General features: G+C 36.6%; 1 protein-coding gene across 1 annotated transcript in view; it reads right to left on the bottom strand.

Moving 5' to 3' along the window:
- LOC307000062 (receptor tyrosine-protein kinase erbB-4-like) overlaps positions 1-18,760 on the bottom strand; it is a 169,670-nt gene that overhangs the window by 72,378 nt on the left and 78,532 nt on the right. The window contains exon 2 of the mRNA XM_079615300.1: positions 8,790-8,941. Coding sequence (XP_079471426.1) covers positions 8,790-8,941 — 152 coding nt within the window. The remainder of the gene's footprint in view (positions 1-8,789; positions 8,942-18,760) is intronic.

The raw sequence follows: 18,760 nt of genomic DNA, 5'->3' as shown, positions 1-18,760 counted from the left end.
AAAAAAAGCAGGAAAGTAATAATAATTTACTAGGAAATCCTAGGCTGGATAGCAATAATGGTTCACCCAGCAGGCCTGTTTCTTGTCTGAACGTAACTTTTGAAGAATTAAATAGTTAGAGAAACAGTTTTTAATGCCAGTGAAACTGTGAATTATTAGTTCTGTTCCCAAACTTATGAGCTGCCTAGTTAGACAGCACAGGCACACTGCCAGTTCAAAGGCTGTTCCAAATGGGAGGCAACTTCTAAGATATAGCTTATGTACTTTGTTTTGACAAGAAAGCAGCATCTCATGTATTCTTCACAGATAAGGGAATCCCTAAATGCACTGCGACGGGCACAGAAAATTCAAATAATGAGAAATTAAGATTTTAAAAATACACTATAGCCTCAGCAAAGTGCATTAAAATCGTTTAATCGTTTTTTTGTTAAATGAATTATTGAGAGAGAGAGAGAGAGAGAGAGAGAGAGAGAGAGAGAGAGAGAGAGAGAGAGAGAGAGAGAGAGAGAGAGAGAGAGAGAGAGAGAGAGATTCGTACCAGCGTCTGTTCAGCATCTGAATCGAGTATTAAGACAGACCATGGTATAAAATAAGTCATAAGAATACATGTAGCTTACATCAAAAGAACCTTGTGGGTTCAAAAGTACAACATTTATTACAAATATTTAGATTGTAACTTTGTAAAAGTCTTTACTGCCACTTTTGATCAACTTAATATACCTCATAATATTAAGTGCATAAAATTATCAATTTATTAAGATAAAAATATATAAATATGTGTTTTTATGCCCCATAGGGTATTAACATTGAAGAGGCTGATTCATTGTTAAAACATGTTCACATCAAACTCTATTAGAGTCAACTGTAAGTAGAGTCAACTGTAAGTATAGTCAACTGTAAGTATAGTCTCTTGTAGGTATTTGAGTTGCTGCCTATGCAGAGGGTTCACAAATCGGTCACGTATGAGGTTCCATCTCTGTTTGGATGCTGTCATAGAAGACAGCTGTCTATATTGGCAGTACGCAGCAAGTCAGCTCATTAAATGTTGGAGCAGAACCGTTGTGTCACATAAACAGGGCCATGGGATACCAGTAAACTAGTGAAAAGGCCAACTAAATCATGCTGTGACAGTCAGAGTTCTGCAGAGGTTAACACAAAAATGTACACAGGTATTAATGAAATGCATTAGCAATTTAGAATGTGGGTCTTCCATATCTATTCTAGAGCAAGGAACATATAATGATCAAAACATGAATACAACTCAAACATGCTTAAACCGCTAATGCTGTAGCAATGGAACCCGATCACACTAAATGCATCTCTACTCAGTGTGTTTATCGTGTAATTTATACACGAAAATTAGTTTTTACGTGCATATAGGATACGCATGGGTTGGTTAGAGTAGGTTTAGTAGTGGTGTGGGGTGCGTGTGTAGGCCTATTATACATTTGGGTAAAATTAGTGGTGTGGGGTGCGTGTGTATTACACGCAATAAAGTGCGTATAAAAAATGCACGCGAAAACTGCGTATCATGTGCATGTAAAAACAAATTTTCGCGTATAAATTGCACGATAAACACACTGCGTGATATAGAGACGCATTTACGTGAGAACAGGGCAGAGCGATGAGTTAGTGAAGTGCAAGCCTTAACAAATGAGTGGCTTGAAGCTCGCAGTAACACTCAGCCCTGCACTGAACCTGCCTAAACCTCTCACAGTGAAAGAGTGATAATGAGGCAGAGCTGTTAGCCCATCACCGTGATTAATACTTCCTCTAACAGACCTACTCTCTGGACAGTATATCACTGAAAAAAACCTTCTTTCACATTTTATTCCAGTGTGAAAATGCCGGCTGTCTAAAACCGAAGAGCAGAAATCCAGGAGTCGAGTGGCTTTTTGTCTCCCTCAACATTACAGGCTCCGTTTAAATTCTCTTGTGAGTGTGCAAGTGGCCCTTACACCGAGTCACACAGAAAGCTGTAGATAGGAAGGGATGCAGAAAACATAAATAGATGTTTTGAAAATTGAGACCACATGAAAATGCATTCCTGCATGGAGCCATAAACACCAAGTGAATGGTTTCGATTCCCTGGGAATGCATTAATTGGCAGAATGTATAAGCAAATGCATAAGTCGCTTGATGTCTAGCTAATAAGTCAATGTGAAAGTCAACATGTTTGCAAACCCATTTGTATTTAGAAATATTTATTGTAAAACAGTATATTCAATTAATTCAGGTGGAGAGGGCTTGGTGACGTCAGCTAAATGAAAAGTTATTGATGATGAGAAACATTTTCTTCTCTGGAAAAAAATGTGCACAGATTAATCATGTAAAACAGGGTCAATTTTGATTTAATGTTGACTTTAAATGTGTCTAAGCAAGCCAACAAAAATTGCCGCAGACAGAAAAACAAAGAGTGTACATGGTGTTTACACAGATTGCTGTTCACAAGAATATGTTTCATATGTTTATTTCATGTCACCATTAAAATATGTATTTACATATATGTGATTACTGTATCTCCACAGACGCTTGTTGACATGACTGGAAGGAAAAAACCTACAAAAGAAAATGTTATGCTACCTATCCCTCGATTCAACATTCTACCCACACACACACACAAGCACTCCTGATTTATATCTGATAAAGCATTGCAATTATCAGCGAATCTAATTACATTTCATATTTCAATAGGTTTACAAATTGTGAAGAAGACTTTTATCCAATCTGTGAAACTAAAATTCTTAGTGCAAGGGAAAAACTGAAAGAAAAAGAAAGAAAAGAAAAAAAAAAACAGCTTGGGTGAATATTTCAAGATGAGAGCAACTTTGAATTAAAAACAGACAGAAAATGATCTCGTCAGGTTCATGCCAGGGCTCGAGCCGCTCGACAGTAAGGATTGGCTGATGGCCCGTGGCCAGCGTAAGCGACGCTCCGGGAACTGTCACTGCTCGATTCGGCCAGTGCTGAATTGTTTATCAATTGCAGGTGTTTTTAAGCCTCACCCATTTAAACATTCAAGCGCAAGAAGATGCTAAAAAGAACTTGCTTTTTTTTTTTGCCCAATTCAAAAGAACAGCAAAAAGCATTTGAGGTATCATTAAAGGAATACGCTGGTTTTCAACACAGATTGTTAAGATACGACAGCACTTATTGTTGACTGGCACAAAAAAATTATTTATATAAAAAAAAAAAAAAAAGTCTGGTTAGTTACAGTGAGGCACAATGGCAGTAAATCAATAACTATTTACATACCATTTCAAAAGTATACTGTAAAAAAAAATCTGTTAAATTTACGGTAAAACATCGGTTGCCAGTAATTTACCTTATAAAATACAGTAGCAACATTTTAGGTTTTACAGACTTAATTTTAAATTTACAGTAATAAACCGTATTTCATTATCTGATGTGATGGTAATTTACCGACCTATTGAAGATTCACACAAACATTAAACACCATCATGGTAACACACACTGTAAAAAAAAATTAACCTCTCCAAGTCAAAATATTCTAGTGACTGGTCACATCTACATTTTTAAATTGGCCCAAGTGAAATTCTGTAAAATAAATGTAATTAATTGTTGCAATAGTCTGTTAACATTGGCTCAATGAGAATTAATATGTCAGACTAAGTGAAACATTTAGATGTTATCAGTCACTAGAAAATTTTGACTTGGGGATGTAATTTTTTTTTTACAGTGCACATTCAATTTTTAAAATGCAATAAACATTAATTTAACAACATTAAATGTAACATAAAACCCTAATGTACATAACTGATTAGAAAAAAACTAAGAAACGATGAAGAAACATACTTATTTCAACAAAAATACATCAAATGTGAAGTGTCACGCAGGGAAATTGTGGGAATGTCAATTTACGTTTTTTCACTGTAAATTATACAATGAGTTGTTCTTCTTCACTTTCAAAAACTGTAAATTTAACGGTATTTTACAGTAAAATTACATTAAATGTACCATTAGATCGATCAGTTATTTAATGTATATAGTAAGGAAACTTTCTGTTACTGTAACCAATTAATAGTTTTTCACTGTAGCATTTTTACAGTCTTTTACCGTTAAAATCACGATTAAAAAACATGATCTGGAAACAAAAATTGCTTTCCAACCTTTTATATATATACTTTTTGAAGAAAACAAAAGATGAGTTCAATTGTGCTTTTATGATAATTAACATTGCCACACATGTTGCTGACTAAGTTTTACTATTGAATCCAGAATATTCCTTTAAGTTCAGTACTTTACAAGTTTGCTTTAGTTTTCCATATCAAACAGCACTAATAAAACTAATAACTGTCAAAAAATAAAAAAATAAAATCCCCATTCCTCTGATACTGTGGAACAGTGAATTGCTGTATGCGTCTAATACTGATATTCTTTTAAGACTATCTCATCCTCCTCAATACTGCCCGAAACCACTTCGCTGTTCTCAACGACCGTAGAGACGGGAGTGAATGACCCGTGTAAGAGAACAAGAGCCAGCCAGAACAACTCAAGCATTATTACACCGGAGTACAGCCCCATTGTGCTGAAAATCCTGCTTGGTCTGCAGAAAACTACACGACTGAACAACATCAACCCACAAGGTTTACATTTTTCACATATTTTAGTTGCAGACAAAGGCAATTATCTGTCTCTACGGTGCTTGCTTGGACACTGAGCTTGATGTTCCCAGTCAGCTGGCATGTAACAATCAGGTGGCCTGATTAGACTTTAATGAACTGTCAATCAAACCCTCTAAAATCATCATGAGATCCTGACAGTGGACAGGCTTTGGTGACACAAGAGGCTAACAACAAGGTGTTGACTGTCATACACAGAAGTTGACAACAGGCTGGGGAACAAAGTAACATACACACACACACACACACAAAAAAGAAAGAAAAATGCCTATGACAAGGTACTTTGCTGAACATAAAGTGATCCTGAAGACACTTTACTTAAAATTGCAGATACATCGCTAATAAATAGGTGACTCATAGACTTGATCGAGCTTATAAACCACCACTTTATAAAGTATCATTTAACAAAGTACAGTATAATCTGCAATTTTCAGCAAGTGTCTTCAGCCTACTAAATCGTAAATGTCATCATATACAGTGATGTTTGCTGTGCTCAAAGCATTTTAAATCCAATATTTCAATCAAATATAGAACAGTTCATTTATTTTGTAATAATATTTCACAATATTAATACATAACTTTTGAATGCTATAGGCCTGTATATTAAAAAGGCCTGTACATCTAGAGAAGAACAGCACTGTAAAGCAAGATGCATTTTAACAACACCATATGAGACAAACTAAGACAATAAGTGAAAAAATAGGCTACATTAATATTATATATACTATATAACTTTTGATAAATACTGTATCTAAATACTGTATATTACAATATTCTTACTTTAAAATATTAAACAAACTTTACTTCCTTTAAAAACTTTCAAATTTAAAACTTTAAATGTGTTTTTTTCTCCATCCTCTATTTCACTGATTAGGAATGTATTAATAATAAAGATACAGTAACTTGAGAGGTTTCTGATTAATTTCCACCATCCCTGATCACTACACGACATTACGCTTCAGATAATCAAAGGAAATGCAGACGTAAGCCCCTATTCTCTACAGGTCCCAAAATTACCCTCATATTGAAGAGCAACATGAGAAGAGAACACAGATTATAACATGTCTACTAAAAAACAACAGCCTAGACCTGCCTTTTTGACTTTGGCTTTGTTTGCATATTAATTTAAATTATTTCAATATAGTACTAATAATGTAATAATTTAAATACTTTTGAGTCATCCTGAGTTTTCAGCTGAGACAATAAAGAAAATCGTTAATTTTAGAAGAAGAAGAAAAAATACGGTAACACTTTACAATACATTTCAAAACTGTTACAAATGTATTGTTCATTGTTAGTTAATGTTAGTAAATACATTAACTAATGTTAACTAATGAACCTTATTGTAAAGTTAACAAAATATGATAATAATATATGGTAATGATATTTTATTATGATAATAAATACAGTAAGTCATAATTCACTTTTCATGGAAAAGACCTGTTTTTCAAGTAAAGAGGTACCTGAAACATAACAATTATTTAAGGCCCCGATAAACAACAAGCGCAATCGAAGAATGAACATGGTGTGATATTTCGTACAAAATCGGGCCGAAACAAAGTTTGTTTCATGAGTTCGAAACAGCTGGTTAAAGCAAACTTTCTGGAAAAGAAAGCTGGTAAACGCCTTAGGCCTGTGGTGATTACAAAATAGGTAGGTGTCCTCTGAGGCTCCATCTTCTTTGGTGTAAAATATTCTCCCGTTTATTTCTTCTCTTCAGTCCGTCGAGGTCGGACAGCCGCGAGAAACATGAACACACTGGAGAGCTGATTTATAGTAGAAAATTAAGTCATTCTAATTGAAAGAGACACTGACACTTTTTTTATAGTTAAAGATACAATATGTAACAATTTTGTAATAAAAGATCCAAAAATCACTTGGACAGTGTGATACATTTCCTGCAGTTATGTACTTACAATATTCCAAAAGTCTCCAAAGATTTTTTTTTTCAGAGAAATTCCAATTTTAAATAATTGTCCGTCCCGGAAAAAAATGTCGCCTGTCAGTGACGCAATATCCGCTCTATGCTTGGTTTCCGCAATATCACGTGGACAAATGCGGAAGTGGTGGTTATAGCTGTTGTGTACATCATGGATCACGATTACTCTTTGGCGAGTATTGAAGTGCAAACAAAACGAAGTGTCCATATGGGGATACACGCAGAATTTGTGACAAACGGAGGAATAAAACAAGGATAAATATCGGTGTGGTGTTTTCGAGATGGAGAGAGCTTCGCGAGTGAGAGAGAAAGAAGGGGGACAAAATCAGTAAAGTTGCTCTAGCTGGGACGCGAACTCGGGTGTCCCACATTATATGATGGCACACTTACCCACGACACTATCATGATGCGATACATCATATTATACAAAATTGTCGGCCGCGTCCCTGCACCCACGCATGTAATAGCCTATTATGATTTCCGTCATTATTTTAATATATTTGTGTACCAGGTGGGCCGGCCCACATTGGCCGGCCAGTCCGTGACCGAGATTATGGCAGTGCAATTAAATACAATCGGATATCTGTTGTTAAAAAATATTAAGCCATTACTTGCAAATGTCCGTTCAAATTAAATTTTACTACGATTGGTTTGAACACATAAAACAACACTTCATTAACTATAAACATCCTAAAACTACACAGCATTAATCTAACAAATCATTTGACAAATAGCTGTAACAGGATAATATAGCATAACATTTCGTGTTCCTTGTTCATTATAATTCATTATCATGACATAAAATTTCGCGTTCAGACGTACAGGTAATACAAAAACTAATAAGTTAGCTCATCCGTGATTATGATTCATTAATTCCATACGTCTCTGGATGTTGAAAACGACATCTCCCATCGTTCCACTCTCCTTCATAGCGTCATCAAGTTTCGCCTTTGTTATTGTTTGAAACAGCGCCCTCTTGTGGATTAAAATCTTACATACTGTAGCTTTAATACAAAGTTCTGTCATGAAACTCTAGATGGCGCTGGCTGATAAGTCCTAAACTCAACCTTCTTACAATCACATCATTATCTACTGTATAGGGGACAGCTGATTGTGTGTTCAACCTTTAAATAATTCAATAATTGGTCACCATTTGCCTAAGAAGTGCAGCGTGCTTTAAAAAAACCTCCTCCTTCCCCAGCTCCACCTGTATAGATCTGCTACGGGTAATTCATGTGTGCTATACAGCAGAATGTCTTACTTGCTCACAGCAGCGAGTCGTTTGTGTATTAGCAGTAGCAAGTCTCGTACTTGATCTGCAGCAGCAGCAATAACCAACAGCAGCAGCGTACCAGATCTATTCCTCCACGACCAAACATATCAACAGTGTTATATCCATTACAATGTGCTAAACACACCGACATGCAGAGCTGGTAAAAACATATCCACATCCGCTATAGGATCAGATGCTTTCTTAACAACTGTTTTCTCACCGCTGTCATTTTTTGTTGTGCGTTTCTTTTTTTATTGAAAGGAAAGTCTGCGGAACATATTTACAGATTCATCTAAACTTCGCTCTTGGGCATTGTCGGGATGTTCGCTAACAGTATATCGCTGCAAATGTATTTTGAACTCCTTTTTAGCCCTAAGCGCAGAACGAGAAAGAACTTCTCTGTGAGTATATCCAACGCATTCTCATCCTAGGGCGTCATATACTGACACTTTTGACATTTTGTCTACATCCAACGCACATAGCACCCTTTAGCGTCAATATGACACGCACAGAGCTTTGTTCGGTTATGGTTGGGTTTAGGTCTGGGGTAGGGTTAGGGTTAGACCGCTAGGAGGCGCCTTCTGACCCATATCTATCAGCGTCTCATATTGACGCTAAAGGGTGCCATGTGCGTTGGATGTAGACGATATATCAAAAGCGTCAGTATATGACCCCTTGGGATGAGATCGGGCTGGTATATCCCGGCCTTTAGGTTTCTATTATCACATCCTTTGTGAACTTTTAACTGTTGTAGTTAATGGACAAGTTTTTTAAAATTACATTTGTATGGTTTTATGTATCTAACAACGAACCCCAGCCCCATTATTTTTTGCATCAAATTCAATACATCATTTACGCTGACAAAAATTTATAATTTACCGATTGGATTCCTCGACTGTGCCTATCCATAAAACGTAGTTAATGATAATCTCACCTTGAGGAAAGACAGGTTGCGGTTGCGTTCAATACTGGTGATCTCCAGATTACCCATGACCACCTCACAGTTCTCGTAGAACTTCCGAAGTGTTTTATACTGCTGGTCCAAATCAGACAGCGTGCTGAGCTTGTTATCAGTGCCAGGACACACTGCAGAGGAGAGAGAGAGAGAGAGAGAGAGAGAAACAGGTAAAGGACAGACAAATTAGAGATGGATCAAAGCAAATGAATCCTTCATAATGTAATGTCTTGCATAAATTGCAAGCTTTGAATAACTGCAGCTATGAAAGACAATAACAATTAGGTAGGTGGGTGAGAAGTAAAAAAACAAACCAAAAACAATATTTGGAAACTTTCCAAAGCAGCATTAGCTTCTCTAAACAATGTGTGGAATGTCCTCAGGACACAATCATAAATCTTTTTCTCCATATGGGCGCTCCAGAATCGCACATATTGTGTGAAATGACACAGGTCATTACTTTAAGAAAGTAATTAGCCAAATTAGTGAGCGAAGGTTCATGTGTGTTTGCGCTTCCACTGACCTGCTTTCGCAGCGCTAAACATCTGCCATGCACAACAACCAGATAAAATAGACAATTTAAGTTTTTTTTGTCAATTAAAAAAAAGCCTGCGTGCCTGGCAACAGTGTTAACATCAGCTTCTCTTTTCATTTTTGTCCAACTGAGCACCGAGGGCTGTTCGGCAGGTTTTAATGAAGTATTTGATGAGTGATCGTTTCACTGATCCTAGAGACTAATCCTTGCGTGGAATCTCAGAGATGCCAGGCTTCATTCATGCATATCAAAAACTCTTCTGGCTTTGTTTCAGTTTGGAGTGACTCAACACGGTCACATTCACTCATATGATAAACTGATGGGGTCTTCATGCACCTTTTTGCAACGTAAAAACAGTGTAACAATGCATGATACAACAGATTTCACATTCTTTGGATGATGCAAGAAGAGTTTACAACCTGCATTGGTTTAACCACATTGTATCACACTTTTTGTCATATGAATGTTGTGACTTTTTATTTTTTTGATTGGGGATAATCTATTGCAGTAAACTGTATGTCTAAAGACAACTTGTTTTCAATGGTTTTGTATTAACTTCCACCACAAGGGATTCTCAAATAAAGCAGTATATACACTATATTGGGGAAAAAATAGTAGTAAATAGTAAAATAGTAGTACCGTAATTACAGTATATTGTGAAAATATCCACATTTAAAAAAAGCTTGTATTTTCTTTACAGTAACACACACTGAAGAAGTGTGCACAATTAGACCAAGGTCATTTTGATGTTAATTTTGGTTAAATTTTGATTCCCTTTTTTTTATGTCTTTAAATGGACCCAAAAATGGTCCGTATGTCTGTTGGACATCAGGAAATCTGAATAATAAAATACAACTAACAATATGGTATGTGTCATGATCCCGGCCTGTGTTCGCCTGTCTTGTGTTGGAATCTTATTTTAAAGTATAATTCTCTTCCTTTTGTTCCTATATTCAGTTTCTGTGTTTCTGTCAAACTATAATTAATTTCCCCTCCAGGGAGCCATGACGGCTGATTCGGGAATGGACAGGAGTGAACCAGGAGCTGCAGGGTGACAGGTAACCCCCCACCAAAAAAAATCCTTTGGGGCTCCACATAGTCCTCCACCTCTCTTTCTGTGAAAATGCAACCACTCAGCATCAGCGCATAGTCCATACAGTTACTAAAGAAATACAAACGACTACAAAACCTAATCTGTCACTTGGCAAAATGTGTCCAGAAACATAACTTTTCCTAACTTGTATGTTAACTGTAGTAGCTACTGTTTTGAGATATTTCTAAGCCGTGTGGAGAACCAGGGGAGAAGTATTGTTTTGGTGTGTATGTATGGTATTAGCGATGATTTCCAGGGACAGTGATGAGTCTTGGCTGAAGGAGCTGTGAGGGCTAACAGGCACAGGAACAGACAGGCCCCTTTAACCCTGGCAGAGGTGTCAGACTTGACATGCAATTAAATACACCTATTTCCACCCATCAAACACCTTCCTGGGTCCAGCCTGAACCATCTGCTACATCAGCTGGCCCATGCCTGCCGAGCACCACAGAGAGGATCCTTGTAAATGTGTGTGAGTAGAAAGTACATATCCAATGATTCCTGTGAAAATGCTTTTGTTCCTATAGGAAACACATGGCCATTAGTTTCCTTTGGTAGGAAATACTCACTATGTCACTTTTGCATCAGTGTTCATATACCAAAGCAAGTCTTCACATTTCTAGTTATTGAGGTTGTTGTCCACAGTAAGAGATATAAAGAATACACATATACAATATATGTATAATATTCAATCTATTTTTACTGTCATAATAACAATAATATATAACAAAGATGATAAAATAATTTAATTTATAAAAATAAAAAAAATGAATGAATTAATATAATGATTAACAAATAAATAAATAAAAATAAAAAATAAAGTAATATTAAATAAAAATACTAAATTAATTATGTTGATAGCAATAACAAAGATCAATTTAATGCTAGCCAGCCAGTGTACTTGCTCAACAGTGGGAAGAAATATGAAAAATTGATTTAAAGGCTGATCAATAACTCAGTCTATATTTGTGATGTGGTTATGGCTTTATGTGGCCACTGGGCAGGAGGTGATGCTGTAAGTGAAGGAAATAGTAATAAGGAGTAATTGAACGCTGGAGGGGAACTTTACGACGGGCCGATGAATTATTAGAAAAATAATGCACACCCGAGGTGGTGATGCAGCCATGACACGAAGCGGAGTGCACATTATCTGTCAATAATATGACCATTAGTATACTGAGGTTATCACGCCTCAAAACATTGTTCAGATCATGTATTTCAAGACATTTGAAAGGTTTTTGTCCTTAAAACGCTCTTGTGTATAGGACTAATTTCTTACGCATCTAATCCCATGCCTCCGTCATTTTAGAGCTATGAAGGCGTAAGTCACTGATAGCAGATTAATGCAGTTATTAATGCAGTTATAGAGAGAGAGAGAGAGAGAGAGAGAGAGAGAGACATTCAGCTTTTGTGAACATTGTTCAGCAGCAGCGTCTTTACTAAACTGTACGTTTATCTGATCCAAGAACAGCGTTGTTATTACCTTGCTAGTGAGAAATATCATGTAGCTTTTAAGTTGTTCAACTTTTTCACTGATAAAATCATCAGAGCAGATGATGCTGACAACTGTGCAAGTGTGTGTCCGTACTGTATGTGTGTGCGTTTGAGTGGGCGAGAGAGCGGGAGTGTATGCTTTTTTTCATAAAATGTAATTTTGTGGCAAAAACATGTAAATTATGTTGTTTTTATCCTATTGTTCACAATATTTATTTGCTTGGTCAGTGTCGTTGTGGGTTTTGGTTATTTTGCTGTGGTAGTCTGTAAGGACCTTTGAAATAACTGGAATCATTTGGCGCAGTGATATGGAACTGTAATGCGTTCAAGACCTGCCTGGAACTACTTTAGCCGTGCGTTTCCCTGAAAATAATTGCAAACCTTAGAACGTTTGTCAACCAATCAGATTGAAGCATTGAACTACCTCATAGTATAAGTGGCAAATAAATGGAACGCTCCTCAAATGAACCCTGCTATTTTAAAACATTACACAATTTAAAAAAAAAAGTCGTTCACAATATCAAACTCATTAAGATGTAATGAGAAAGAAATCCATTCATGTCAGTTGTCACTTATTTTAATGAATCAGAGAGTTAAAATAATAGTTATGTTATGTTGTGAAGTTCACACACACACACACACACACACACACACACACACACACACACACACACACACACACACACACACACACACACACACACACACACACACACACACACACACACACACACACACACACACACACACACACACACACACACACACACACACACACACACACACACACACACCCCGCTGTGCGCAAGGAGCCTCTGCCTATTGTACTTAATGTTGTGGGCATGTCTATTCCATTGACTCCTGGAATTCCTGCATGGAACCGCTGCCAAGAGAAACTAAGTGAATAAAGCCAACTGCTGTGCTGCTCATGGAGGACTCATTCATGGCAGGACTAATTTACTTCACAGAAAGCAGATATTGCGGGCAAATGAGGACACCTTTTCTTTGCCCCCCCCCCCCCCCCCCATCATTTAAGTAATGACATTGTTGGACCATGGCGATCAGGACCACAGGGGAAAAAAACACTAATTTCTGGTGAATCCGTCTTAATATGAATACGAATGGCATACAAGCATACGCTCAGGGTGAGACTAGACACCCAAGATGTAAAAACTTCTTCATCCATCAAGTTGACAATTGTTTTTTGAGAAAAGAGACAAGTTTGTCTTGTGGTGGGCAGCACGTATTCAAAACTATGTTCCGAAATAAGTCCTGAAAAGTTTTTGTTTCAAAAAGTATTCGTATAAGTGTATCTGTCTAAAACTGGTATCTAAAAACTTGTTCTTTCTTCGCTTTTAACATAACTTTTAGTACTGCATACAATCAAAGCAACATTCAAAAATCCCCGAGATCTGTGAGCAAGGATCTGTATGACATCATTACAAAGCTAACGGAGAAGCCCACCAGGACTGACAACATTACTGCTGATTTCATTATAATGCGCCTCATCATCGATAGCTCACGCTTGATGGTACAATAAATCTCCTTTTCTCATTTACAAGTGGCAAGCCTTTACTGAAGCACCTCTCAAATGTCTGAGTCACCTTTTACTCAATTCTGATTCTTCACCATCTATCGCTCTGTTATTCCACGACAACAACCGGTTCAACTTTATGAAGGAAGTAGCCACATCATTTCGCAGTGAGGTCTTGTATCACCCTGAAGAGGTTTCTTTTGCATAACAATATGCTGACTCTGTACACTATCCCATGGCCTTGCAGTGCCCACCTTTTTATAACTGCAGGCACCCAGTTTGGGAACCACTGGTATGATTGCAAAGCATATACACATACAGTTTGTTTGATTTTATATGAATCCCATTTAGCTTTATAATAAGATAATTGTTTACTTTCACTTGGAATTAGTAGGTATATCTGGTATTGGAAATTGATAAATAAGTACAGTAGCATCCTTAGGCCGTGTCCACCAAAGTGTTTTGCTGAAAACGGCGAGCTATGTACGCTTGAGAACGTTTTGGCAGCGCCGTTTTTTTTTTCAGTTGAGACGCTTCGTTGCTATGATACAGAATATCCGTTGATCGGTGTGGTATTAGTCCCGCCCCTCCTCCACTGTGATTGGTCGGTTGGGTAAAAAGTGACAGTGATGAGTGCGGCGTTTTACCCAACATTCTTCAACTCTCGGCGACCTGTAAAAACGGCGAACACTCAGCGCTTCAGCGTGAAAAAGACGCACAGCGTCTCGTTGCTCATGGCGTTTTAAAAACGCGGCGCTCACATTGAAAACAATTGAAAAAACACGCCAGCCGCGTGAAAAAACGCTTTGGTGGACACACGGCCTTATGGTACAGTGATGATGTTAAATAGAATACGGTGTATTCATAGAATATGCTAATAATTGACAACCATGCTGTCTATCATATTATCATAGTATTTAAAAGAAAAAAGAAAGAAATATATTTTTCATCAGCATTTGCTGCTCAAGAAACATTTCTTATTATTATCCGCATTGAAAACAGTTGTACTGCTTAATATTTTTGTGGAAACCGTAATACTTTTTTAACTGGATTCTCTCATTTTTTTACTAGAAAGTAAAAAAAAAAACAGTATTTATGTGAAATATAAATCTTTTGTAACATTATAAAAACATTTACTGCAGCTTTTGATCAATCAATGAATCCATGATTTCAACATTTCTTAAAAAAAGAAGAAAAAAAAACACTTTCCAGGGTTTCTCTTCACTAAAAACACACATAGTACCATAGTACTTGTTTTGTAAAAGAACATTTTGGTTCATCAAATATAAGACAACGTCTACATTTCCTTTCTTGCTAAGACTCCCTCGTTCCTTCTAATGGACACTTATAAAAAATATATATTATTCAAATAAAATGTATAATAGGCCCAAATATGTGTGCATTTCCTCAATGTACAATGACACAAATGTGTTCTGTGCTGCTGTGAATCACTATCATCTCTTTAATATAAAACCCTTTTCATCAAATTGATTATCCGGTTCTTTTGGATTTCTCCGCGAGCAGCGAGGCATCACCTGCCGGTGAGTAACAGGTGGAAGAGATTTGTATTAAGCAGACAGAGGATTTAATGACTCGTCCCAGTCAATTTTTTGCTCGCCGTTCTCTTCTTATAACCCTGAAAAGAGTTTTGCACTTAATGTAGCAGGGACAGCTCATGTCGCCTGATCCTGTAGACGGGACAGATAAACAGCTTGACAGAACATATGCTGCTGATACTCTTCTTGATGAATGCTGATGCATGCACTGAGTATGGGACATTTTATCTAACAACCACTATCGGAAATAGTAGAGGAGTTACAAGCAATGCTAGTCACATACACTAAGGAATATGCTGATATCTTTATCATGTAAAGGTGAATGTAGTTTGTGACTGCGACACTAGAGGCACTTATAGCGGAATTACTAAAATAAAGCATATTTTGCAAATGCCCCTTTTGAACGCCATATATGTCTCCCCAAATCAAAAATCCCAAACACAGCTTTTACGGGTGCTCGTGAAGGCTTGTCTCAACAGGTAAAAGTAGACTATAAAAGGTCCAACATATTAGGAGTTCTTTTAGCTGTGTTGCTATGTGTCATGATAAAGCAATTGAGATCACATTCTGTCTAGAGCGAACACGAGCGTCTTGCTTATAATAGACTCATTTACTCATTTTTGACATGACGTGCCACAACTGTTTGAGGCGGTCTACACTAGACAGTGGACATGTCAAAGTAAACAATAAAAACATGCATGATGATGCTGTATGGTACTGAAGTGTCCATTGTAGTGCGTTGTATTGTAATGCCCTATGTTCATGACCTGTTTAATCTTTAAAGGTCTGTAACCGAAGCTGGATGTCTTTTCACATGTAATGCGTCAGTCAAGGTCCCACACCGGCTAAACAGCCTCTGGCTCCGCCTGCTAGAGTAGCCACACCCAAAACTCTTGCTATTGGTTGAGCTTGTAAGTGATTGACAGGTCTGAATGGACCGCTCTCAGTGTTTTGATGGTGCCTGGAGGGCTCAGTGTTTACACTATCTGGGGAGATAACCCCATGAATAGTAGTCAATTTAAAAATGTATTTTAACATACAGAAGAAAAAAAAAACGTACATACTTTACCCTTAACCCCTTAATGGTCCATCTTTCTAGTGGGCCGCTTTCTGCCTTTTTATTGGTTTTATTATCACATATTTTAGTAATATTCATCATATATAAACACTCAAAATTAATCTTGTGAAAACTGTTTTGAAATTGGACATTGCGTTACCCTGGAAACAGTACTTTAACATATTTTAGCAGGCTCCCCCTAGTGGGTGGTGTCATGTTTCATAACCCAACATTTAATTTATCATAAAAACTTTATCTAATCTTGACAAAACACATATCGTCGGAAAGATTCAAGGTTCCATTTTTTTTTTTTTTTTTTTTTTTTTTTTTGTACAGTACATTTGCTAAATTTAAACCTCTATAACCTTTTTACACCTCCATCTTTTGATGTGCTTTCACTTCAGCAAGAATCTGCAGAGTGTCTTCTTAATAAAGAGACCAATCTTAAGACTGTATTCCAAAGCATTCATGAATTACAGTGTTTTCATGAATTTCATTTTAGATAGTGGATTTTCACGTCTATGCTGAAAAAGAAAGGTGACAGTTAAGGGGAGCTCTACTGACCGCATCTGTGGCATCAATTATCACTCAACAATTTCGATTCATCCCAGTTTTCGTACAAATTAAAAAAAGTCTGTAATGCACACACACACAAAAAAAAGCTTTTATGAGCTTAAAAAAATTGAGCTCAGGAACTATAGCTACAGTACATCAAGTCCATTTCCCATTTCCTTTCAAATTAAATTTAATATTTTAGCACATATTAAACTGGGTTAAATTTTCAAAACTGTAAATAGTTAACAGTTTAAACATGTATTTGGTTTAAATGATGCTGCAGCGCTTGCAATAATATCATTTAGAGACATTTCCTCACACAGCAGTGAAATGAAACCGCACTATTAATTAGTTACTATCACAAAACATCTGGGTATTGATTCTTGATAAACACTCAGCTTCTGTGTGGTTTTGATGCATTTTGAGCGTTATAACATTTAATGAACAGCATCTCTGAGCCTTTGCATTGACTCTGTTCAGAAACCAGACACAGATGTTCACAGAACACACGCTGTGATCCCTCGCAGTCATTGAAATTATCATTCATTCTATGTCGGTCATCTTTGTAAAGGAATAATAAGTGCATCGGTTTCCAAGGCACCCCTCTACGTGTTAAATAATTTGGAATACTAAATATGGCCATCCATATTTGTCACTGATATGCATTTGTTCTTTTTTTGTTCTATTTTTATTGTCTGTGTCTTATCACTGTCATTCTGTTTGTGCTGCGGAAGCTTCTGTCACCAAAACTAATTCCCTGTATGTGAATAAAGCTCTTTCTGATTGTGATTCTGATAAGTAAATACATTATGCTGTAAATAAATGATCTACATCTTCTTATGACAGGATGCATTTACTTAGTAAGCCGCTGCATAATATATCAAGACTTGTTTTACATTTTGAATGTAAGTGTATTTTGTCTTACTGCACCAGAAGATTTTTGTCACTTATTTTTAACTGTCAAATCTGTCAGTGCAGGAAGAACAATTTACACTTGTATTAAAGATTAATTCTCTAAAAGTCTTAATATCTTATGCAGTGTTGCTTAAAGTTATCTTGTTTTAAGGATTATTTTTATTTTTAACTGAACAATTTGACTGAATTTACTCAAAACACTTGAAATGCATCTTTGACATTAGATGTTCTATATAAAATAAACGTAGAAGCTTCCTTCTTGTTGCATATTATTTTAGTCATTTCACTAAATGTAATTTATTAAAGGTTTTAACATGTTTTAACACACTAGGATCATAATTAGTGTTCCCTGCACAACATATTTGAAAATACAATGTGGTGTGTGTGTGTGTGTGTGTGTGTGTGTGTGTGTGTGTGTGTGTGTGTGTGTGTGAGAGAGAGAGAGAGTGAGTGAGAGAGAGAGAGAGAGAGAGAGAGACATTCAGCTTTTGTGAACATTGTTCAGCATCAGCGTCTTTACTAAACTGTACGTTTATCTGATCCAAGAACAGCGTTGTTGTTACCTTGCTAGTGAGAAATGTCACGTAGCTTTTAAGTTGTTCAACTTTTTCACTGATAAAATCATCAGAGCAGATGATGCTGACAACTGTGCAAGTGTGTGTCCGTACTGTAGTGTGCGCGCAAGTGTTTGTTTATGTGTGTGAGAGACTGATTATCATGGTAGTTTCCCAAAATACCTACGTTTCAAAATCAAGTCAAGTCACGTATATTTATATAGCACTCTATACGATGCAATTCAACAATTCATAGTCATAAACAGGAAAAATAACAGTGTTAATGTTGCAAAGTTTCATCAATCATGAAACAACTTTGATTCAGCTAAAGCAGCTCAACAGAAGACACAATATTTTAACTCAGTTCAGCTCAGTAACAGTGTAGTCTAGATGCCCATCAATTATGAAACAAATTCAATGAAGCTATGAAGCAGCTCTAGAGAAGACGATAGTTTTATTATTGATCAGAGAGAAGAAACAATTTCTGCCAAATTTTTGCCTATTTAAAGGTGACCTTGATTTTCTACTAGAATAGGGATTCATGCTTGAATGTAAAAAAAAACACACACCTTATTTTTCACATATTTGACATTATTGCCATAGCATTCTGCCAGTAGTGTTCTGGTGTGCGTTTCCCAAAAGCATCATTAGCCAACT

Source organism: Phoxinus phoxinus, assembly GCF_949152265.1.
Source record: "Phoxinus phoxinus genome assembly, chromosome: 6".
NCBI lineage: Eukaryota > Metazoa > Chordata > Actinopteri > Cypriniformes > Leuciscidae > Phoxinus > Phoxinus phoxinus.
The sequence above is the reverse complement of the archived record's forward strand: the minus strand, read 5'-3'. Positions and strand labels throughout refer to the sequence as shown.